Genomic DNA, 25,081 nt, shown 5'->3' with positions numbered 1-25,081 from the left:
TGAAGAATTTAGACGACAAGCAACTCAAAAGTGTAGAAAAAAGTCACTCTTTGGAGTTATGGGAAAAGGGACTCCACTATGTATACTTCCAAATTTTAAGATATTTTATAAAGGCTATTCCTATTTTGATAAATTGTTCTTGAAGATAACGTTATGGATAATTATCTGTTAAAGAAATTATAATTCATCTGCTTTGGTTTTTGGTCAAAGTAAATTTAAGAAGAACTCCAGAATATGTTGAAACTTTGGCTAGGAATATGCTTGTGATGTCCCTCCATCCCTCCATCCCTCCATGCCTCCATCCCTCCATCCTTCCATCCTTCCATCCTTCCATCCCTCCGTCCCTCCATCCCTCCATCCTTCCCCATCCCTCCATCCCTCCATCCCTCCATCCCTCCATCCTTCCATCCTTCCATCCCTCCGTCCTTCCATCCCTCCATCCCTTCATGCCTCCATGCTTCCATCCCTCCGTCCTTCCCCATCCCTCCATCCTTCCATCCCTCCATCCCTCCATCCCTCCATCCCTCCATCCCTCCATCATTCCATCCCTCCATCCCTCCATCCCTCCATGCCTCCATGCCTCCATCCTTCCATCCTTCCATCCTTCCATCCCTCCATCCCTCCATCCTTTCATCCCTCCATCGTTCCATCCCTCCATGCCTCCATCCCTCCATCCTTCCATCCCTCCATCCTTCCATCCCTCCATCCCTCCATGCCTCCATCCTTCCATCCCTCCATCCTTCCATTCTTCCATCCCTCCATCCTTCCATCCCCACCTTCCTCCCTCCTTCCTCTCTTCCTCCCTTCCTACTTTTTTTTCTTCTTTTCTTCCTCTTTCAATCAATAGGACTAGGGCAAAAAAAAGCATTTTGTTAAGATACTTGGAAGTTGAATTGCTTCTCTGACAGGGTTAATAGTTGTGTTTGAAATTCAAAGCTAGCATGGTTCACTCTCCCCAGAAAATTTTTTAACATGGTACACCTCAGGGAATAAACACTCTAAATTAAAACCCCTCTTGCCTCTTTAACTTTGTGTCATTTAGCAAAAATATCTTGAAGGATGGAAGGAAGAGACCCTTATTTGCCTTAAATTCGAGGTCACTGTGTGACTAAGCCCAGCGTTTCAAGAAATATTAAACTGGAAGCCTGCTGGGAATTTGAGTCATGAGCTTAAGATACCGCTGGGACCAGGACAACTCTGACCTGATGTTGGTGTTTATTCAGAGCTTTGGTGGGAAGGAATCTTTCACCCTTGTACTTCTAATTAAGAAAGTCGTTTTTCAGTCACCTGTGAAATGATAGGGCTACTCCTTGTTTTCAAATCTGTTATTTGCTAATGGGTTGAAGACAACTTAGGAACCGAGGAGTTAGGAACTTCTGCTGTTAGTAGGGTGCTTTGATTATTTTACTTTGACCTCCTTAACCAGCTGTGTGAGGGTACTAGGTAAAAGTCAGGCCGTTAGCTTTAGACGTTAGAGAAAAGCTTAAGTCACATAGTGGCTAAGCTTGCTTCTCCTTGTAGTTGTGTGCTTTTAATTGTTGAATTTGTCTGTATGGTACATAACATGTGAACATGGTAAATATGTTACTGAATTAAAAAAGTCAGATGATAATTTAGCATTGCAGTAGTGAGGAAAGTAGGTTTATATGCAATCTTAAAATGGGAGTAGTATTGTAATTGTGGTGGTGACTTACTGACATGGTGTGGGTAAGAGAGCCTGACGTGCAACGGGACACAAATCAGAGTTTGAGAATTACAAGTTCAAAATAAAAAAGGGACTTCTTTCTTGAGGAATCTATTTAGAAATCGAGAGAGATGAAATGTTTAAGGGATGGTAACTGGTTTTTGAAAAGCACGCTTTTTAAGATTTTTTTCCGATTCCTGAATTTATGGATTTATAGCAATCTACAGTAGCGTGTTAGATTTATACACTGGAAAAGAAACAAATTAAGAGAAGGAAGGAGGACAGAAGAAAGTGGAGAACATCAAGAAAAAGTATTTGGAAACATGAAACACTCCCAAATGGGATGTAAGAAAGAATCCTCAAAACGAATTAATCACAGTTGCAGTGTTTCCCCTAAAGGGAATATTTGCACAATGGGTCATGTCAGCTCAAGTGTGATTTTTGAAAAACCTATTTTAAAAAAGTATTTCTGTGTAGTTATTTCCACACACGCTTTTCTAGCTTAGGTCCTGCTGCTGAAACAATGTGTGATACGGGCAAGGGGAAAGTCCTTTTCCCTCGTGAGCAGCAGCTGTGGACTCCAGAACAAGGGAGTTGGTTTGATTTCTCAATACTGAAATCCTGACTCTGTACATCAGTATACGCTGTGGTTGACAGTCAACAGTCAGGAGTTCAAGCCTGTGGTTTTAGAAGGAGTAGAGATGATTGGGTAAAAACCTAAAATATAAAAAAAGTTGTTATTTAGTTACTTGCCTTTTCCTTTTTCACTGGATGTAGGGGCAGGGGAAGGAAGAGGTTTGGGGGCTACCTGCTTTGTGCCACACAGGGTGCTGGCTGCTTTGGTATCCCCTGTGACCTGTGACCTAGAGGTACATTTTCTCTGTTTTGCAGATAAAGAAACCTAGTCTGATAGCTGCCTGAGTAACTTGCCTGAGGTCACAAGGCTAATTTCATTGGTGGTAGTGTGCGTTTTCCTGAGAATAGCCATCTTTTGAGGAGAAAACCAGTCTCTATCCGATTTTTAGCAAGTCCTCAAAAAACCCTGCTTGCAGCCTGTTAACCACAGAAGGCGTGCAGTGCATGCAGTCCACTCAGCCTGGCTCTCCAGGGCCAGTCTCACTGGGAAGGCACAGTGTTTCCAACTGAGACGCATGCAGTTGATGTTCTCAGAGCTGATGTCCTGCTCCCTGCGCTTGCTCACCAGAGAACTGTGGTCCCCAAGGGCAGCTCTCAGGCCCTTTTCCCCTCCCCAGATGCCAGCCCTGATGCAGTGTACCACAGAATTACGGTAGTGTTCTGTGAGGCAGAGAAGGCAACTATGTTTCTTGATATAATTCATTAAAATAGCTTGTCATCGTTTTAATCCTGGGTATTCCCTAGGCTAATTATGTTTGTCCACTTGAAGGAGCAGTTGCAGCAAATACAGAGCCTTAACTCTTCCTGGTTGAAAAGTTAAAACTCTTGACTATTACAGTTCTCCACGTGATTTTTTTTATTGCCCTATTTTCACCCACAATACTTTTATTTTAAAGACTACGCTATGCTAATAAACTAGGCTCTGTGACACAAATTGGAAATTGACAACGCATTTGTGAATTTATCAGAAGGAAGCGGAAATAGAGAGATGAGACGTATTTGGCTTCATTTTGGGAGTAGACCATGGTCAGGAAAGAGATTTTTGTGTTAGGGACGTCTGTGGCATATAGTATATTTTTAAGTACACGTCAGGCATCTTCTTTTATTGTTGAGGCCTTGAGAAATGGAGTTATAAACCTCTCCACCTCTTTTTACTTACCTCATTTAAGCTTTATGGAATTTTGAACCCAAAAGAATCAAGCTGAATGGTTCCCTCTTCACTAAAAGGTACAAATTGAAACTATACTGGAGACACGAGGATGGGTAAGAAGGCTCATGTGCATAATATTTTCTAGCATGCTTTGGATTTTGCATTTCCAAGTAAATCTTGGATCAACAAAAGGATTTGTATAAAAACTGCAAAAGAAGTGTTTTACTGTGATCTTTAATTAAAAGAATATATTGTATCTGGCCAAATAAGAAACTGTGTAAGTGAACAATCTGGGAAAAAGTCTTTCTGGAGTTCAGATTTGTATTTATATGATTTCCTTAACCTGTCATGCCTTTTAAAAAAATTTAATTGAAATAGACTGAATCTGCATGAGGCCAAGGATTGAAGATGGAAGCGTTTTATTCACCATCTGGTTCTTCTCCAGTATCCGGATGTTTGGTGTTATTGAGGCAAAACTCAAAGCAGTGCATTGTTTGTTCTGTTAGTGAAATGCTGCTCTGACCCATCCTGGTAATGCTCGACTGACCTCAATCAACGTGACGTTTTCTTCTCTCTCTTTTTTTTTGTTTTGTTTGTTTTACTTTGAATTTCTTTTGCTTGGGCTTTCACAAATTGAGGTAATTTCATACGATCCTCAGATTTTCAGGTTGGAAGGGAATTTCATAAAAGCTATGGATACTCTGGGTTTAAATGTACTTATCCTAGAGGTATCTTGTCCTGCTTTCCCATTTTCAAACAGGTTTGTTTCTTCAGACATCTTGCTTAATGGAAAAACACAGAGGATAGGTGGTTGGTGTGGACTGTAAAGCAAATACTGATAAATGCCACCATTTGGCATTTATACACCTTTTTTTCTCTTAATCCTCCTCTTTTCTGTTTTTGTTTCCCCTTTTCCCCGTTTTCCTTATTTCTCACATGACCTTTTCTCTTGTTTTAAATTGCCAGGGGTATCCACCTGATACAATTTTGTTATTGTTGTTAATTTAAAATTTCCAAAATATTCATCGTCTACATTTTACAGAGGAAGAAATTGAGCTCCTAAGAATTTAAATAAATTTTAAAACTCATACAGCTAGCAGTTGGGTGAACCCAGGATGAGAAATTCAGTCTTGATTTATTTCACACTTTTTTGTTTGTTTGTTTTTGCTGGCAATCTCAGAAACAGGGCTTGTGTCCCAGGTGTTAAGGAGTACTTAGTCACCAATCACTTCGGGGATGAGTCCAGCAGTAAGGTCCAAACCAACCTCAAGGAAGGAACTGTGATAACCGGAAGGACTGGGTCTCAAAAGTGGAATGGGAAAGACCAACTACGGCACCCTTGTTTTTATAGCCTGTTTTCTTCTCCTGCTGTTAAAACATGGTCTTCAGAACAGTCTTAGGATCCATTTGACATTCTAGTACTTGCAGTGTACTTTCTAGGCTGGGAATTTAAAAAGAGGAGTTTTACAGTACAGGTGGGCATCTGTTCAGGCAGTGGCTTTGTTTCTACATATTATATACATTTTTTAATTCTATTTAAAAGTCAGTAGGGGAACTTCTGTTTGTAGATTAACAGAGCCACGTGCCTTTAGTTGACCAGTGTGATCAGAACATTCACAGGCCAGCTCTACTTATTGTTGACGAGCAATGTTCTAAAGCCATTAGTGGAGGTGTTTGGGTCCGTTGGTTCAGTTGGGAACGTCATAGTGCAAAGGTTGTGGACCCCATTCCCATATTCTCCTGTGAAAAGGTAACAAGGTGAGAGGGCACTGTTAGTGGTGATAATGTGCCCTGAACCGTGTGCACCTAGGTCCACCCCCTAGAAAGAGAGCGAGAGAAGAAACCTAATGGTAGCTGTTACGTGGACCACAGACTGGCCACATTCCTAACCTTATGAAGCAAACTGGAAAGGAATATTCTCACTCATGGGACAGTGGGCAAGAGAGTGTAGATGTCTCCACAGTCCCCAAGCCTGTAACAAGATCAGATTTGTCTCTGAGAGTTCTCTGTCCCCCTGATTGTGATAGTCACACTTGCTGAGTGTCTGTCTTCCTCAGTAGATGGTGAGTTCCGTGAATAGAAGCTTATTCATGAGAGTGTTGTCAGTGCTGTAGGCGCCTGGCACGTAGAAGGCTCCTGTAAACATTGCTTGAATTGAACTGTACCAATCCCAACTATTGGTAAAATCTGGCTTTTTGGGGTCAGAAATGGAGCCTTTATGTATTTATACATAATAGCTGCTAATTATTATGCATAACTTATGCATAGTATCTGCTGTCCTACATTTTTTCCTTCAGTCTTGTTAAATTAGAACTTGTAAAAGGAATAATATTTCTTCCTTAAAATTTATCAGCTTCTTTCCAGGCATATTAATTATGAAAGAAATAGTGAAACCGTTGGTGGCATTATAATGACTTGGCGCTTGAAATTGTTTTGTAATGCTAAGTTTCTTAAAAAACGCACAAACTACAATATATTAGAAAACATGTTCAACAAAGTCTTTGGGGGCAACATTTAATTTTTTTTAAGGAAGCGAAACGAAATATTTCTAGAGCCTTAAAGGCAGTTTCCTTAGCTTCATTCACAGTGGGCAGAGGATCCACCAGCTCGACACATGTAATTGCATTGGATTTGGTTGGTTGGCCATATGGAGGCATCTTGAAATCACACGTCTAGAATTAATTTTGGCATTCAGTAATCTTAAAAGTTAAAGGGTACCAAGAATGACTTTATGATTCAAAACCTGATAAATTATGGGACTTAAGTAGTACATGAAGCCCTTTTGTTATTTTTTAAAAAAATTAGGGTTTACTCTTCACTGGAGGTGAATTTCTCACTGTTAGAACACTGTTATGTTCAACTAGATGAATAATGCTAAGGCAGAAGAGAAAATTATTTTAAAATGGAACTTAGAAATTTCTAGACTAGCAATTCATTTTGAAATGCTAAGGAAAATGTATAGATTATCTGGAATATATATTTACAGGATTCAGATTTAACCAGTGCTCTCAAAGTAACTTTAACCCAGTTTCTTGCTTTGTGAACACAGTTTTTTCCAAACTTAACGTTATGCATGCTTGGAAGTGGATGTCTTTGGTAAACAGAAAAACATGTCTCATGGCTCACATATTTTTCTGTGTATTCACATGCTTATAAATCATAGCCAAAAAAGACGTGCAGGCTATTTGGCTATTGTTCAAAGTAAAAGGGTAGAAAATGAGCACCTTTACTCTTTATGTGGTATATTCTACTGGGTGCCTTCCTCGGCACGTATCCTGAGTCTCTGAACTGCCTTTTCCTTCCATTGTCCCTTATTGTCGGTCAGTATGGTATAGGGTGCATGAATTCTGTACATTAGTATGACTTTCCCACTCTTGGATTCCTCCGCAGAGACCCACACTTAATTTCTATTTTCGTGACCTGACTCTTGTAACTAAGGCATGATGTCTCATTTAAATTAACATTATTATCCTTTTCAGTGAAAAAGGCAAACGAGACTCAGGATTGGTTTGCTAGCAGTGGTCCCTGCCAGCCGTGTTTGTTTAAGCTTTGACTACTTGTCCATCCACCGTTTGACGTTTTATACATCCTTGTGAATATTCCTCCTGATGCTGCCAAGCGATATGCTTTCCTTTGAAGGTATCGTTCTAGTAACATGAACACATTCATTTTTAGTTTTAAACTCTTGTACCACATTGTCTTTTTAACTCTTCAAAAATGGTGAATTCTCTCATTGGAATTATTCGTCATTTTAACACAACTCTGAATGATCTTTCTTTTGAAAATTATTATATGTTCCATTTAATGGCATATTGCCTTAACCTGTAAGGTTCTGAGTTGCTAAAGGCAAAAATGACGATATTAGTTAATATTGAAAACAGGCAAAAATGGACTTCTGGGCAGTCAACAAAAAACATAAAATTAAAATCTGACTTTAAGTCTTTTGAAAATCTAAAATTAATATACATTTCCTCACGAGTCATAGATAGAAATCCAAACTTTGTTTTACATTATTGATCTTTAAATTGTTTTCATGTGTCACAGCGAGAGCAGTAAAAAGAATTTTCTAGCTATGTGAAGTAAATGGAAAGAGGAATAATAGCACACATTTCACTAAAACTGAAAAACCCCTGTGATGACTGTGTGTTAGGTTGGCTTCATTTGATTTTGTTTTACAGTGAAATTTAAAGTTTTTTGTTTTTATTTTTTGGAATTCTGGTAAATATAAATAGCAGTCCATATACATATAGGTATAAAAAAGATATATTTTTAAAGACATCCAGCTGTGAATTTGTCCACTGGGGATAAGTAGCAAGTTGTTTCTCTGTAGCTTAAGTCATTTGCTGTCTTGAATACTTGAACAAAGCATCAGGAAAGAAAAAAAAATTGTCTTTCTACATGTTGCCTTGTGTGTGTCACAGAATTTAGCACTTCTCAATGACCGTTGTCACTTTTAAAAAAATAAAGTAGTGGTGAGGGGATAGAAAGTTTTGGTGTGAGGAGGAAAGGAAAAATGACTTCTCAGCTCTGTTGATGTGCCCGTTTATTTTGCTTTAGGCCTATTTGTGTACTGTATTCTAGAGGGTGGCTGAAGGTAATAATTGGTGGTGAAAATATTAGTATCCTTAACACGCTGCTGGGCAGTTTAACTATTAATCAGAGATACCATGGAGAAGAAAGAATTAGAGCTAGAGATTAGATAGGTTTCGATGTGGCTGTGAAATGGGTGAGTCATTTGATGTTTTCTGGCCTCAGTCTGTAAAATAAGGGAGGTGGACTAGAATGGTTATTTGGTTCTTCTCGACTCTCTGAGAATCAGTATCACTCCAAACGGGAGGTTTACTGTCACATGCAGTGAGTAACAGAGTGCACAGAACTGAGGGCTGAGAGGGTGTCCCTTGTGATTTTTTGAGCTTGGCATTTAATATTTTACAGCAAAGTTTTTAGTTGAACATAATTGAACTTGTACTAGATAGGGTTAATAGGCTAGAACAAAAGGTCAAAGCATAAGGCATTAGGCTTAATTAAGGGAGCGCAGGAGTGGCAGGAGTGTGTGACAGTTAAATGGGTTTCCCACAGACTAATGTCGGTTCCAGTGCACCCATGCCTCAACTTAAGTGGGCGATTTTGTGCAAAGGGCAGCAGTGATTAGCAGTTTGACATGCCAGACACTTCTGGCCAATCCCATCTGTTTTAGAGGTTAAAAAAGCACACCTTTATGAGCTGATGGATTGATTTGTGTGCCGGTCTGGTAAAGATTAGAAGTCCAAGGCCAAGGCAGTAAATGTCAGTTAGAGAATATTGTACTTTCTTCGTTGGCTCATTGTTTTAACCGTCAACTTTTATAATGGGGTAACTGCTGTTTATGGAGCTGGACGCAGGATGGGTGGGGGAACAGGTGAGAGAGGAAGAACAATATTTCCTAGCTGGAATTGGGAATGAACATACTCTGTAGCAGGTGTTTCAAATGGAGATATGGCCTACTCCAGATATGCTTGATTTTGTGGAGTGTTTTTGGCCTGTTCCTTACAGTTTGAGTCACCTTGTTCTTTTCTGAGCGTTATCTGAGCAACGCCATCAGTCCAGGATTTAATTTTACAGAGAAAATTGGTAAGTTTCTTTCTTTAGGCACTTCTTTTTCAGACAGATGGACAATTTATCTCCATACCATTACATATATTTAAAAAGTGTAATATTTTGTTCTTTGACCCTCCTGGGCAAGAGGAAAGGGAAGAGAAAATGGAAAGAGGCGCACGCACACACACACGGGTACTTGCTTTGTGGGTGGATTCACTGTGCTCACCTGAGATTGATGCCTGCTGTTAAAATGAAGTGTGTCTGAACCTAGACTCGGACGTGTTTCTTTCTTCCACTCTGAGAGCTGTAAGTGATGCCATTAATATAGTTCATTTTCCGTTCAAGGTTGTAGCCCATATAAAGATACACAAAGGCTAGAGTGCAATTATAAAAGTTGGCTTTAACATATTCTGATGTCCAAGGCAAGAAAAATCCTACGTTTATGCGAATGAAATGGAACTTTAGATGTTGTGATCATAATCGATGAGCTTTAGGAACATAAAGCCTTTGGTTTTTCAAGAGGACAGAGGGAAGTGTTTGAGAAATAACAAAAAGTTCTCATCTTTATCAGAAAATTATCATCAACCTGAGATTTAAGTTCAAATAAAAGTGTGACCAGAACACTGGAAACAGTATTAGAAGATTCTGATTGACCCCATGCTTTTACCCTTGTCAAAGGATGGGAACCATGAATTGCCTGTTACATAGTTATAAAGATTATATATATCATGTCAGACCCTCGATTGCTTCTTATAGCAAGAAAATTAAAATATCTAAAGAAGATATGGTCACTGAAAGTTATATGTGGGTCATAATAGTAACTAGTATTTAAAATATATGTATGCATTTATTTTACTACTAATCTATTCCAAAGTGAATAGAATTAACTTATAGAGAGAAATTGAGATATTTTATTTCTCATTTAAAAAGGACAGAGTGAGATCACGGTATTGGGATTTCTTTGGGAATATAGCACTTAAATAAATATGTATTCATCCTCGTGGCTTTGTGGAGTAGCATCAATTGAAATGATTTGGATCTAATACAGATTTACATGAAAAAAGTCTTGCCCTTCTATGAAGGGAGAGAAGGTGAAGGAGCATAAATTTTATAATATCATTGCTTCTCTTTCACTAAATCATTTTTAAATTGCAAAATATTGGCTTGAGTAGTGTAAAAGCACTTGGGTAGTAAATTAAATGTGGGAGATTTATCTAATTCCGTGGACAGAAACTTCTTAAATGAATCTCCTGGTGATGTTGTATTACACCTGAAACAAATATTTGATGCTCTACATTTGTACTAATATTATAAACATTTTTAGAGTACCCTAGATTCTATCCTTTTAGTTTCCTTCTCTTTTCTCCTTTAAATTCAAGTGCCAATAATATATAGTTTGTCTTAGAATTTTACTAAACTAAAGGGAAATACTTTGTAGGGTTAACTTGTTTATGTGTGTTTTGATATATTTCTGAGGTTTTTGAAGAATACACATTGTCTCTGGTAATTTATGGTAGTCAATTTCTGCCAGTCTATTCTATTTCACAGCTTTTACTAATGTGATATTACTGGCTTTGAAACACATAAAATCTGCTCCTCCAAAGCAAATTAGTTGAATGTATGCTTGTTTAGATTATAAAAAAATGGAAGTAGAAACTCTTAATATACCTAAGATCCTGTGTTTGCAATTCTTGTCCTAAAAATTGGTGTAGCTTTGTAACCTGAATTTTAGTCGTGAGAAATTTTTGTGAGACAATGGAAAAAATACTGGCCACATTTCACATTTTGATGTTAAATGCTCTTAGGGCATAGAATTGTCCTTTGCCTCTGTTCAGGCAGATTGATTTTAATGGGAAAGCCATAATATATGATGGACTTATTCAAATATATCTTCATAATATATTTGATATATACTTATATTTATAAAATCAATGTGTATTTGTGTGCTGTATTTCAAATAGAGTTGTCTGCACCTGTTGATTGCAATTTTTTTATCCCCTAATGAGGGAGGGAGGTTTGCAACCACACTCTCGTCCTCTGTATTGCATACATTTTACTTTTTTCTATTTTGTGACCTTGCAGTCAGTGACTTCAGCCCAGAATAGTTTCAAAGTCATGTAAATGAATGCAATTAAGGTATTGCTTATCATCTTACATAGTTCAGATGGAACCTCATTGGATAGAGAGGTTTGTTTGCTTTATGAGGAAGGTCAAAATAAGGTTAAATTTTATTACATAAAATGATTTGGTAATGTTTTTATTTAGCTGCTGAAAAAGTAGTGTCCTAATAGGAAATGATAATGCTTTTTTGTTTAATCACTAGGAGATCTCTTCAGGGTTTCTTTTGTTTTTTCTCTCTCTAATAGTTATGTTTCTATTTTAAGGGGATGCCTTCTGTCTACTTCTAAAACTTGGGGAACATTCTGCCCTTAGTTATGATTCTAGATATCTTTGACTTACACATCTAGTGACATTCCCTGCTGCAGTGGAGGGTAGCTTAGGAGCTGATGATGTATGTGCTTAGAGGATTTGTGTTAATGCCCAGTTATCATGCCAGTTGGTGCAGGACCTGAGACAGCGGGACCAGAGTCCCAGTTCACCTGAACAGAAAGTTAGCCTGCCACCCGGCTGAGCTGATTGTCTTTAGGGGTTGGGAGAACATTGACATGGATCCTTGAAGTGTCTTGCCAATGAAGAACTGAGCGTGTGTGTGTGTGTGTGTGTGTGAGTGAATTAATTAAAAGAAAAGCAAGTATTCTTCATTGTAGTTGGCCCATATATCTACCTTCTTTCCTTCTATGGTATTATTTTTATTTCACCATGGTATATTAATTGTTGAAGTCTCTGAGATTCACTGATTCATGGAGCAGACATTTACTGAGCATCAGCTCTATGCCTTGTTCCTTGCTGGGTATTCAAAGATGGAGGAAGGGTTCCCAGGGAGACTAACAATAAACAAGATACAGAGAAAGTGCTCTAGAATTGTAGTGGTTGAGGAGCCTGCTTTGCTGGGATGTTGAGGAAGCATTACTCAAAGAAATTTGGGGGGCCATCCCAGTGGTGCAGCGGTTAAGTTTGCACGTTCCACTTTGGCCACCTGGAGTTCGCCGGTTCACATCCTGGGCGCGGACCTTTGGGCTGCTTATGAAGCCATGCTATGGCAGGCGTCCCACATATAAAGTAGAGGAAGATGGGCATGGATGTTAGCTCAGGGCCAGTCCTCCTCAGCAAAAGGAGGAAGATTGGCAGCAGATGTTAGCTCAGAGCTAATCTTCCTCAAAAGTAAATAAATAAATAAAATTAAATAAAAGTTACTCTTTAAAAAAAGAAATTTGGTATCCGTGTATGGTTTTAAGGAAACTGAAGGGCACTGGTAAACTGAAGTGATAATGAAAATAGCTACTTTATATTGGGAGGTTAAAGTTGAGGTTTATGGATATATTTGGGGACTAAGCTATAATTCTTGAGAACTGATCATAGGCTATGGGATAGGAGTTGAGAATTCTAGAAACGAGATATACGTAAACCAGATACAAGTGCCGTGGCTGACACAAATGGCGTGGTGCTAGAGTGGAATCGGAGTTCGCATCATGTCTTCCTTATCACCTGCTGGCTTCACTGTCTCTCGGCCTGTTGATCAATATAAAGTTTCCTCAGCCACCGCAGTATTGGAGTGTAGGCTGCATCTCTTGCTGGCTAAAAACTTTTTCTCTCACTGTTTTGTTCTTGAAAGTACAGACTTTCCCACATGTTGATGTCATTCTGCATCTAGGGTGGCTCCAATTCTGAGTTTACCTTTTTTTTGTTCCTAGTGGTCCGAAAAAAAAAAAATGAGGTATTTCAAACTCTGTGTTGACTGCCAAATAATTCTAATACTTTTCCTCCCAGAATTCTTGATCAGAATTCCTCTTCGCCATCGATGTTAACTTCTCACATCCTTGAGAAGAGGCGATAGTGTTTACGCAATGTGAACACAAATAGGTAGTGTATTTTGGTAAATAATTTTGTAATGCAGATTTTTGTCAGATGTGGTCAACAGCTATGCCCAAGGGAAGCATATATAGTTAAGAATATTTTTTATCTTGTGATACATCTTTTTTGTTGCTTTTTGAGATAATTTTAGTCAGTAGTTAAGATTCCATGGTAAAACGTGCTATTGAAATTCTTTGAGATAAGATGCACTCGAAGTAACTCTTATTTCTCTTAATTTTCAGGGAGTGTTTGGATTCTGAGCTATTTCAGAGCTCTTTCCTCAGGACCCATTATTGTGACATTTGAGAGAAACATATCCGGAAGGTATTGTATTTTGTCTCATTGCTCCATTTTTTAAAGAATATAGTTAAGCCTTTCCAGTTATAGGAAAGAAAGAATATTATGCCATATTTCATTATTTATTTTTCTTTAAGTTTCGCATATTGGTAAAGTAGTTTGACGTTTGTAACAGAGGAGAGTGATATCTTTCAGTGTTGGTAAATTCTGAATTTTGTGTGGGTAAAAAGAAATCTGGTTTTGGGGCCGGCCTGGTGGCACATCAGTTGAGTGCGCACGTTCCGCTTCTTGGCAGCCCGGGGTTCGCCGGTTCGGATCCCGGGTGCGGACATGGCACTGCTTGGCAAAAGCCATGCTGTGGTGGGTGTGCCACGTATACAATAGAGGAAGATGGCACGGATGTTAGTTCAGGGCCAATCTTCCTCAGCAAAAAGAGGAAGATTGGCAGTAGTTAGCTCAGGGCTAATCTTCCTCAAAAGAAAAAATAAAGAGAGAAATCTGATTTAGACGGAACAGGTTTTGCCTATTTTAAACACCTGAAGTATTTGCAGTTTACCTTTTCAGTACAGAATTATTTTAAAGAATGTTTTGATTTGAAAGTGAGATGTAAAATGTTCCCGTTTATCTAAGATGGTGTGAAATATACATTAAACAATCAGGCAGTCTTAAAGTCCTTCCTGCCTATGACAACATTACCTGCTAGGGTAGGGATCAGCTGCCATCTGTATTTCCATCAGAATCCATGGACATTCAACCAGGTCACCTGACTGTGCCTCTGAACGTCCATGTCCTGAGCTCCCTATCTGCCTTATCACGTAGATTGGTGTAGCGTAATAATTCATCTGCCTGCAGACCCTGAGGCTCAGGACATATGATGTATTACTAGGAAGGAAGGATATTAAGATCATCAGTGGAGACACTTACCTGTTTTTGTCTTTTGCAACCCAAGACCCCATGTGGATACGCCTGCTGATTGGACTAATGTCAGCAGTGAGCTGTCCCCTTCAGCCTTATCCAAGGTTTCCTGCTTAGTGTCCATCTTTATACCTCCCCTAAGTCTGGTGTTTTCCTTTTAAAAAACTTGCCAGCTGTTTTGCTTGGAATAGAAACAGATGAAGGAAGGACATATAAATACATTTAATAAAATAATGTATTTGTTAAAGTTGTAGACAACAGGTCAGCTTCTTTGAATACATATTTACGTTATTGACCGGATATTCATGATTTATATTCACATTATATAACACAAAAACCAGCTTTACAGATTTTCTTAATCACTTGTCAAGCAGTTTGAATTTCTAGGATTGGATGAATGTAGTTTGTATGTTTCTATTGCACATGATATTGAACTTTTAAAGTAGAAACTCCCTGTGTTGAAGATTATTCACTGTTGGCAAAACAGCATTTTCCTTCCTCCTGTCAGTTATGAGGGGCCAGGTAAAAGCAAAAAAGAAATTTAAATACGTACAACAGGACTGTAAGAGAACTTGTAAATGAACCTCCAAACATTAACTTTAATTTTTACTGTATATACTTTATAAGTGAAATGATATCATCAGAAACTCTGGATTTTGTGGAATTTAAAGTTATCTTTTTAAATTGAAGAGAAGAATTAACTATTAAAGTTAAATATTTGAAGATATAAACATTCAAATAGTTTATATTTGTTAGTTATAAAGAGGATTGTTACACTTTTAAAGTCATTATGTGAATCATCCCTTTATGAAAGTTTATCATGTAATTTCAGAATTAAGAGTAGATTTGAATAAAGTTCAACTGGTTTCTTTTTTCTTGAGGAAGATTGTCCCTGAGCTAACATCCGTGCCAATCTTCCTCTATTTTGTATGTGGGATGCTGCCACAGCACGGCTTGATGAGCAATGCATAGGTCCACGCCCAGGATCTGAACCTGTACGCCACGGGCCATTGAAGCGGAGTGCACAAAACTCAGCCACTACAGCACCAGGCTGGCCCCTCTATTTTCTATTAGAAAGAAACTGCAGAGAAATTAAATTCAGCTGCAGGGTTAAGTAGACAAACTCTTGTGTAAATTCAGCATAGGAATTGGTTTAAGTAATTATTTTGAAAATAACTCATTGGGTGGTGAACATGATGTAATCTACACAGAATTCGAAATATATTACGATGTACATCTGAAAGCTATATAATGTTATAATCCAATGTTACTGCAATAAAATAGAAAAGAAAAGAACTCGTGATATGTCAGGCCCTTTTTTAAAATAAAATAAGTTACGTATTTTAAAAAACAAAAAACCTTTGACTGAAGTATAACTTCATGTAGTCAAATAGATTGCTTGCCAGTTCAGTGATTTTTCGCATAAGCACATCCTATGTAACTAACACCCTGCTGTCTTTCCTGGCCAGTACTGCTTCCACCCAATGGAAACTAATCTTTGGCATTTTTTACCATAGATTAGTTTTGCCTGTTTTTGAACTTTATACAATTAGAATCATGTAGTATGAACTCTGGTGTCTGGATTTTTTTGATCGTTATTATGTGTGTGAGAGTCCTATCATTTGCCCCCCCACCATCTATATTCCATTGCGTGATTATACCATCATTTATCCCCTCCACTGTAAATGGACACTGATCTCTTTCCAATCTGGGGCTACAAATAAGACTGCTGTGAACTTCTTTGTATCTTTTGGTAGAAATAAGCCTTCATTTCTGATAAGTATGTGCACAGGAATGGAACTGCTGAGCTATGGAGCATGTGTGTGTGTAACTTTAGTGTAATAGATACTGGGTGCTTTTAAGGACAGTTAGGAAATGTCGATCAGTGTATCTTTTATTAATGATCGATCTTATTGTGAGATCGAATTATTTTCTCCAACTTTGTGTAAACTCTACAGTTGTTTGTTAGGAGTTATGAAATTTTCCCATCTATTAAAAATGAATTGCCTGTTCTCTGATTCCATTATGATATGTATTTGCTTTATGAAATTTATATCTATCCTAACCCTAGTGAAGGAAAATAGGACACAGAACTCTCCTATAAGTACTTAGGACTGTGGAAATTCTGAGGGCGGATTTTGAAACAATTTAGACATTTTGTGTAATGAAGGCTTTTATTCCATTGTTGAATTTTTGGATTTCTCCTTGAATATCTAAAATAATAGATACTCTTGAGTTATAAAAAAAATTACTTCAGCATTTCTGATGAATGTTTCTTGCTACCTTACCTGTGTTTGTGTTATTCTGTTTGACTCTTGATTTCAAGTTGAATTATTCGTTCTAGACCATAAGTACGAAAGAAGTTTTACATTAATCTTTTTCTCAGTCATTGCTATAGAGCAGTGCTGTTCCATAGAAGTGTAACAGGAGCTACACATGTGATTTTAAATTTCCTATAGCCACGTTAAAAAAAGGGAAAAGAAACCGGTAAAATTAATAAAATATTTAACCCAATATCTGCAAAATATTATCACTTCATTGCATAATTAATATAAAATTACGAGATATTTTACCTTCATTATCTGATGCTCAGTGTTTGAAATTCACTGTCTGTGTTCCCTCACACCACATCTCCACTCAAACCAGTCACTTCTCAAGGGCTGAGGAGCCACATGTGTCTAGTGGCTTCTGTATTGGACAGCACAGCTTGAGTTTTTTAAAGAAATGCTTTAGTCAATTTCATATCTAGTTAAAATTATCCTTAAAAATCCAATAGAGGGGGCTGGCCCAGTGGGGTAGTGATTAGGTTTGCATGCTTTGCATGCTTTGCTTGGTGGCACATGGCTCGTAGGTTTGGATCCCAGGCATGGACCTACGCACCACTCATCAAGCCATGCTGTGGCAGCCTCCCACATACAAAATAGAAGAAGATGGGCACAGATGTTAGCTCAAGGCCAATCTTCCTCAGCAAAAAGAAGAAGATTGGCAACAGATAATAGCTCAGGACTAATGTTCCTCAGCAAAAAAAAAAAAGAAAAAAAATCCAATAGAAAGAAAGATACCATGTTGGATGCTGATACACCATCTTTTAGTAGGTCTTAAACAACTTGTTTTCCCTTCAGTGTTGGAATAAACAACATTTTCTTTGGTTGAACACCAGATAAAGCAATTAGCCAGCGTTTAGGGGACGTGTTGTATGAAAAATGTGTATCTTTAAACTGTAAAATCAAAATCTGTAACAACAGATTCACATCTTCCATCTTACTCTATGCTGGGCAGAATTTTAGTTTGTTTCTATTCTTTTTAAAAAAAAACATGGCTGATTTAGTTTGAATGTGATAAACCTTATGATGTAACTCTACTATCTTCTGAATAAAATAGAGCAGTTTAAAAAGAAAAGGGTGTATGTATACATCTAGATCTGCCTATGACTTTTCATTAATTAGGATATTTAAAGATTACCTAAATTTTGAGGATTAATGTTTGTTCATGTATATATTTGCGGAGTAAGAGAAATCGAGAACTATAATCTGTCTCACATGAAGTTGAGTCAGATTTTGCCACCAAATTGCTTTGCTTTAAGCTTTTTAGTGTTCAGGATGCAGAATCTGGACACAGGACTACTGGCCTGTGAAAGTGGTCACACAGGGAGTTGTTGTGGTGGGTAAAACCCCGTGAGTGCCTCTGCCATCAGTGCCTGTGTCAGCTGTTATTCTAAGTTCCAGATCGGAGATAGTTGTTTCAAAGCCTTACCCACCAACACGTTTTCTTTGTTTATAGTACGCCCTCTTCCCTTTTAAATGAAGTCAACTATACTTTTTGACATTCATTTCTAATAGTGCGTCTTACTGGCTATTAAAAAAAAAAGGAAAATTATTCCTCTGCTGAAAAGCCTTCATCTCGGTTGCAGTAAAACTAAGGTGCATGCAGTAGCTGATAAGGCCCTGGCATCTTCTCGGGGAGGCCCAGCCTGGCGACCCCTGCACTCAAAGTGGAGGCCCCCTCCCTTTCCTCTCTCCTTTGTTCTTTTTCCACAGCACTTATCACCTTTAAAAATACCATGAAATTTTTTTTTTCCCAAAAATTAGTTGTTTGTTGATTGTTTTCCCCTTCTAAAATGAAAGCTCCCTGAGGGCAGGAATCTTTTTCTGTCCTGTTCATTACTGATATGTATCTGAAAGAACCTAGAGTAATGCTGGGCATCAGCTGGTGCAGCCACTATGGAAAACAGTATGGAGGTTCCTCAAAAAATTAACAGTAGAACTGCCCTGTAATCCAGCGCTCCTCCTTCTGGGTATATATCCAAAGAAATTGAAATCGGGATCTTGAAGAGAGTACCTACACTCCCATGTTTATTGCTGCACCATTCACGATAGCTAAGATGGAGGCAACCCATGTGTCCGTCAGTATGAATGGATAAAGAAAATGAGGTATTTACATACAATGGAATAGTATTCAATCTTAAAAAAGAAGGAAATCCTGTCATTTGTGACAACGGGGATGAACCTAGAGGGTAGTATCCTAAGTGAAATAAGCCAGACACAGAACAAGTACTACATGACCCCACTTATATGAAGAATCTGAAACAGTCAAACTCAGAGAGGCAGAGAGCAGAATGGTCTCCAGGCACTGGGGGAGGGAGGAGGCAGGGAAGTGTTGGTCAAAAGATACGAACTTTCAGTTATGCAAGATGGATAAGTCCCAGAGATCTCCTGTACAGCATAGTACAGTACTGTAGTTTATACTTAAAAACTTGCTAAGAAGTAGATCTTATGTTAAGTATTCTTATCACATAAAAAACCAATAAAGAGGGCGGGAGTAAACTTTTGAAGGTGATGGAGACGTTCATGGCATTGATTGTGGTGATGGTTTCACAAGTACATACTTATCTCCAAACTCGTCAAGTTGTATACATTAAATATGTACAGCTTGTTGTGTATCAGTTATACCTTCATAAAGTGTTTTTTTAAGAAAAATGCTGGGCATGTAGAAGGAGCTCATAAATTTTTAATGACTAAATATTTACTGAATGCAGAGAGAAGATATACTTTTTTCATTCCTGCAAATTTACCTTAATTGATTTTCTGGGGGAAGACTATTTAAAGCAAGAGAAAATGAAATTTTTGGTTGTATATATAATAATATATTTTGATAATTTGCATTAGTTGAAGTAGTTTATTCATCAAATTGTTATGTATATCCCTATGAAAGGTAATATGTAGATATGAGATTTTTAAAAAATACGGTTTATTGTTATGGTCAGGTAATTTATCTTTTTGGTATACATATGTGCATTTTTCTATTTGGGTCATAAAATAATGTTGGTAATCAGTTTGAGAAGTGCATTTATATTTCTTTTGTTTCTGTAAACTATAGAGACATACATTATATTTTGGTATTTTGGTATGAATCAGGCAGACCTTGACAGTTTTTAAGAAGTAATTCCTATATAGTATAGATTGTCTTCATTTTATACAGGTATTTTCTAATTGTAGTTTTTGAAAGTTTTCTTTTTAGGCCACCTACAATAAATGTTTTTAAAATAGTACAAAAGTATAATCAGAGACATATTCAGAAATGGTGTATGACACCTTAGAATACTTTCAAAGGAGATGTTATGAATCTTTATACCATTATAGAATAGGTAACTTTATGAGATGATTTAAGTAAAGTTTTTCCTGCAAGTCTATTTGCAAGTTTTTGGTTTTATATTATACCTTTATATATTGAACACATCATCGCAGACAACCGTGTATTGTATATTACTCTTTCAATAATCATTTTCATTAGAACAGGAAGAATTATGAGTTTTGGTTTATTTCTTTCTTTCTACTGCCATCTTCCAAATTTAAGCTTTAGTGCTTTGCGATTGTTAGTTCCTGAAGTAGCTTTCTAACTGGTCTTTTGCCTTTTAGTTTTTATTATCCAGCACAGTCTGTGTGCTATAACACAATAAAACTTTCTGAAGAAAGTGTCATAACCCTGAAGAAAGACCTTTGCCCACAAGATAAGGCCAAGTCCTGTTTCTGTCTGGCTTGTGCTTGTCCCAGCATCGTATTTCATCTCTCTTCTCCTTAAACATGTTACTTGCATGTTTCTTATACTGCCGCACTATTTTTCCATCTTCATCTTAGATGTCTTGTGATCCCCACCAGTTTTCTTTTACCAAAACGCTACCCATCCTGTGATTTGTATGATCATCCTAAAGAAAGGAACATGTGTCATCTTCCACTCTCCTTAGTTGTTGATGAGTACCGTTCACACTGCGTTTATTTTATTCATCTCTTCTGCAAGATTGTAAACTTCCAAAGGGAAGGGACCATATCCTTTATAAATTTGTGATTTACAAAGCACTCAGCTTGATGCCTCACATAATGGGTGATCAATCAAAGTGTTGATGAAAGAACAACTTTAGAAACAATTAAAAAAGGGTAAAAATTCATCCTGTGTTATATTACACAAGTTGTTTAAACTTATTGTTCAACTGTTTATCTGTGTAGTTTGTGTGAAGAGGAAATGACAGCATGTGTGTTAGAAATTTGCTGGTTCCAAAGTGTGATGTGAGTATTTGTGGTAGTAGCCAAACTGTGTTTTGTTGAATATCTAAGTTTCTTTGGTATGACTTAACGTGAAATATGCAGAATTTTGTTTTAATGTTCCTCATCTGAATAATGGCAAAATTGATTTAATTTGTTAGCTGAATGTTGGCTATAGTAAGTCTCTTTACTATTCATCTGAAACAAGAAAGAAAATATAGATGCCTTAGGTGGAAGTAATAAATTACCTGTTTAGAATGCAACAGTTTTCAAAGATGAATGAATTTAAAAGTTTTGTTAACTTTCCAAAATTGATCCTTAATTCTTCATATTGAATTACATTGGGGTAAAATACATTTCTTGAAGGACATTGTTTCACAGATCTCCATAAATTTCTTAAAGGCGACCCCATCCCTTTCAATTCTATTTCTTAGGAGTGTTTAAAACGAAATAGCTTACCTGGCTAGTGGAGATTCTGCATAGGACTGAATTTGGGATGATGAAACTTTTTTAATTTGTTGGGGTATAGTTCTGGTGCCGAGAACAGTATCTAGGAATGGAATTAGTTTCTGACTTTCAGAGGTTTCCCCCCCTAAAAAACAGAACCTGGGTATCATGTATGTCTGGGTGGTAGCTGTAAATTAGTTCAAAGAAACAGATGGGTTGAGGTTCAGGGAGAAAATGAGCTTCATAGAAGCAGCACCTTAAACCATGAATACTGTCATCACACATAAAATGCTGGCCCTTCTGGTCTTGTGTGTTTCAGTGCTCAGATGTTGGTGACGCAAAGTGGTAACAGACTGAATTTGTAAGGAGAAGGCAACGATTGTGGTTTCTGTGTCTTCCTTAGCCAACAGAATATGATGTGCAATTTGGATAATATTCTTTTGGCAACTAAATAGGTTTGGGAAGTTAACCTTATAGGCTACCCAGATATATTTAGGCAGCCAGTACCCAGAGCCCTTATTTTATTACCTGGGTCATAAAGTTTAGAAAATATTTAGCTGCTTTTTAATGGCGGCTAAAAAAAATCAATCCTTTGGTTTTGTTTTATATTACAGACAAAAATTCTGAAAGAACGTCTAAGTGTTATCCTAATAGAAATGGATATATCTTGACAGTGAATGTTTTTAAAGTTACTTTGGCAAGTGTGTTAAAAATAGGTGCGTGGAGTTTGTATTAATACTGACTTCATGCTAATTTGCCATTTTCCCAGTAATTTCAGGAAATAAGAAATGGGTAACATTTGCATTTTATTTAAGTACTCTCATGAGTTTCTGTTAAGGGTGAAAAATATCATTACAGTATTTGTTGGAAAGTCACATACAATTTAAACCTAGTCTGGTGACCACAGAATGCTGTTTTCTTAGTTTGTAAGTCTTTTATAATTGTGTACCCTTTCTTCATTTTGGTTACTTTAATATAAAATGGAGATTATCATGCTGCCTTTTTTTTTTAACACCAAAACTATATGAAATGAACATACGTGAACTGTTTCAAACATTCGCAGTCCAGCATGTACACTGGTTTTTGATCGGCTTATCACGTGATCAGTGGTCATTAGCTTGTAAGTTTGTATTTTAAAAGAAAACATTTGTTAGGGATGGGATTCCTGTTTTCTCCTGAGAGAAGGCAGAAGTAGTTGTTCCGTTTCTGTGTTTTATAAAATGAAATTTAACCCAAAGGATATATTTCTCTTTTACCTCTTGTGTAGACACTTAGAGTAGCTGCCGTCGTGGCCACAGTTTAATACAGTGGCGTGGAAAATGCTGGTCTTAGAACCGTAAGATTTAGATTTGAGCCGTAGCTTGCCACACAGACTGTTAGCACATCATTTAACCTGAGTCTCAGTTTCCTGATCTGTAAACTGAAGATACAACACACATCACGAAAATTATGCAAAGTAAATGAGGAAATAAAGTTTGTTGTCACCAGTGTCATGTTTTAGAAAAATAATATGTTACTGACAATATTGTTAATTCTGTGTTTTTCAAAAGAAATAAAATAGGTTTGTGGATGCCCGCTATTTTACTCAATAGCACACCCTTCTGACTTAGGGCCTTTTCTTCCACAACATTTTGCGTTTCTCTTTCGTCGCTTCCACAAACCCTGGTCCATGCTTTTGAACTCCTTTTGAGTTTGAACCAGTTAGCCTCTACCACCTGCTAACCCAGTTGTCCGCACCTCTCCAGCTCTTCTCCCCCCATTCGCACTTGCTTGTTTTTATCGGGTGATTGAACTGGACTTCATTTGATTTCTCCAAAGATCTAGATTAATACAGGCTTCAAACCGGCAGCTTCTGAACGCATTTGAACTATAACTATAAGGCAAGGTGCATAGGAGCCAGTAGTAATATTCTTTTTTTCGCCTAGGGAAAACAGTTTTGAGAGAAAACAATCAATAAAGCCCCACATCAGCTTGCTTTTTCTTGCATTGTGTGGCGGTTCTAGGTTTTTCACTGATTTCTGCCTACATATCCAGGTTAAAAAAGTTTTCAGTATGAAGTATAAGCTTGTGAAGTGACTCGCCGCATATGCAGGTGCTTCAAAATGTGTGCCCCTATTTGAATTTGTATAGGTTTGTAGTTTTGCTGACTGCAAGAAAAGAAAAGGCCTAGTGCCAGTTCTTACTGGGTCAAGATTTATTTTAAAGTATCAACATTCCCTCAGCTGTTTGATACTTACAAAGGTCCTAGAGATTTTCCTGCCAAAAGGTTTAACAGGCTTTATTCCAGTAAGGAAAATTCTGGGTGCTTATGCCATGGTAGTAACCAAAGCAATGGCTTTGGTGAATTCGTTAATAAAAGTTGCCAGAAGCTTCTACCCTGGAGATGTATGTCTGTTTAAAGAGGCTGGTGAGGGTGGCAAGGACTAATGGTTCTGTTTGTGTCCTCAGCAGAGCACTAGTGCAGAAGACTTGACCAGTGATTTAAAAACAGGCTCTTAGTCTTTCATGAAATGAGCAGGAGACAGTTGACCAAAGCAATTGGTGCGACACTGTGGAGGCCTTCTTGGGTAGTGGGTTTGTGGACTGCGTCATAGAAGCACATGACCTGAATCTGAGTCCCAGATCTGCCCCTTACCTGTTGTACGACTGGGCAAGTCACTCCCCTCTCTGAGCCGTAGTTTTTTCATCTGTAAGGTTGGATAATGTCTATTTTTATAGTAATGATTAAGTGAGATAACATGTGACTTAGTGCTGTTGTCAATAATTGGTATATACTTGCCACACAGTTAATAAAAATCATAACAGCTGGGACTTAACCCTCCAAATAGTTGTTTTAAAAACTTGAATTCTGGGGCTGGCCCCGTGGCGGAGTGGTTAAGTCTGCACGCTCTGCTTCGGCGGCCCAGGGTTCGGATCCTGGGTGCGGACATGGTACCACTCATTAGGCCATGTTGAGGCGGTGTCCCACATGCCCCAACTAGAAGGACCCAAACTAAGATATACAACTATGTACTGGGGGGATTTGGAGAGGAAAAAAAAGCAGGGAAAAAAGAAAGAAGATTGGCAATAGTTGTTAGCTCAGGTGCCAATCTTTAAAAAAAAGAAAAAAAACTTGAATTCCATGTTGTGTCATTAAAGTGTAGAAATATATTTGAGGTTTCTTAAAAATCTTTAGGAAACCACATTCGAGTCATAGCAGTGTTTACAGGTAAATGAATTGAATTTGACAAGTACTGAGACACTGTGTTGTGGTGGTTTTAAACAAGTGTTGAGTGCTAGCTGTGTCACTTACTGGGTGACTGTTGATTTTGGGTTGATTATCTTACTTCCTAAGGATCAGTGTTCTCATCTGTAAAATGGGAATAACTTTATAGACTTGTGGTGAAAATTAAAGGAATTAAACCATAGAAAACACTTAATGAGGTTCCTGGCACGTGGTATGCAGTAAGTTTTGGTTATTCTTGTTAATCCATAGATACCCTTTGGGCATGGCCTTGAGTACTTGTGGGAAATATAGTGCTGAATTTTTTGATGTAATGGTTAATGTTGAAATTTGGAGATTAAGTACTTTTTTCTTTTCATTTGTGTAATGCTTTATCTAGTTGACTTACGTGAAGATAAAATACTAAAATATTCTGAATTGCTGGTAGTCAAAACAGCACTTGATTTATATTTTGTAAAAACAGATTTTTACATTGCATCTGCTATGGTCTGAATGTTTGTTCATATTTGTTCAAAATTCCTGTGTTGAAATCTGAACCCCCAAGACAATGGTGTTGGAGGTGGGGCCTTTGGGAGGTGATGAGGTCATGACGGCAGAGCCCTTGTGAATGGCATTAGTGCCCTTATGAAAAAGTCCTGAGAGGC

The 25,081-nt window shown here is 37.7% G+C and overlaps 1 protein-coding gene across 1 annotated transcript in view; it reads left to right on the top strand.

Moving 5' to 3' along the window:
- The window catches only part of LOC138920860 (spidroin-2-like), a 46,362-nt gene that overhangs the window by 5,584 nt on the left and 15,697 nt on the right, over positions 1-25,081 (top strand). Inside the window, exon 2 of the mRNA XM_070252106.1 lies at positions 13,262-13,343. Coding sequence (XP_070108207.1) covers positions 13,262-13,325 — 64 coding nt within the window. The 3' untranslated portion in view covers positions 13,326-13,343. The remainder of the gene's footprint in view (positions 1-13,261; positions 13,344-25,081) is intronic.

The sequence above is a fragment of the Equus caballus genome, chromosome 26 (assembly GCF_041296265.1).
Source record: "Equus caballus isolate H_3958 breed thoroughbred chromosome 26, TB-T2T, whole genome shotgun sequence".
NCBI lineage: Eukaryota > Metazoa > Chordata > Mammalia > Perissodactyla > Equidae > Equus > Equus caballus.
The sequence above is the reverse complement of the archived record's forward strand: the minus strand, read 5'-3'. Positions and strand labels throughout refer to the sequence as shown.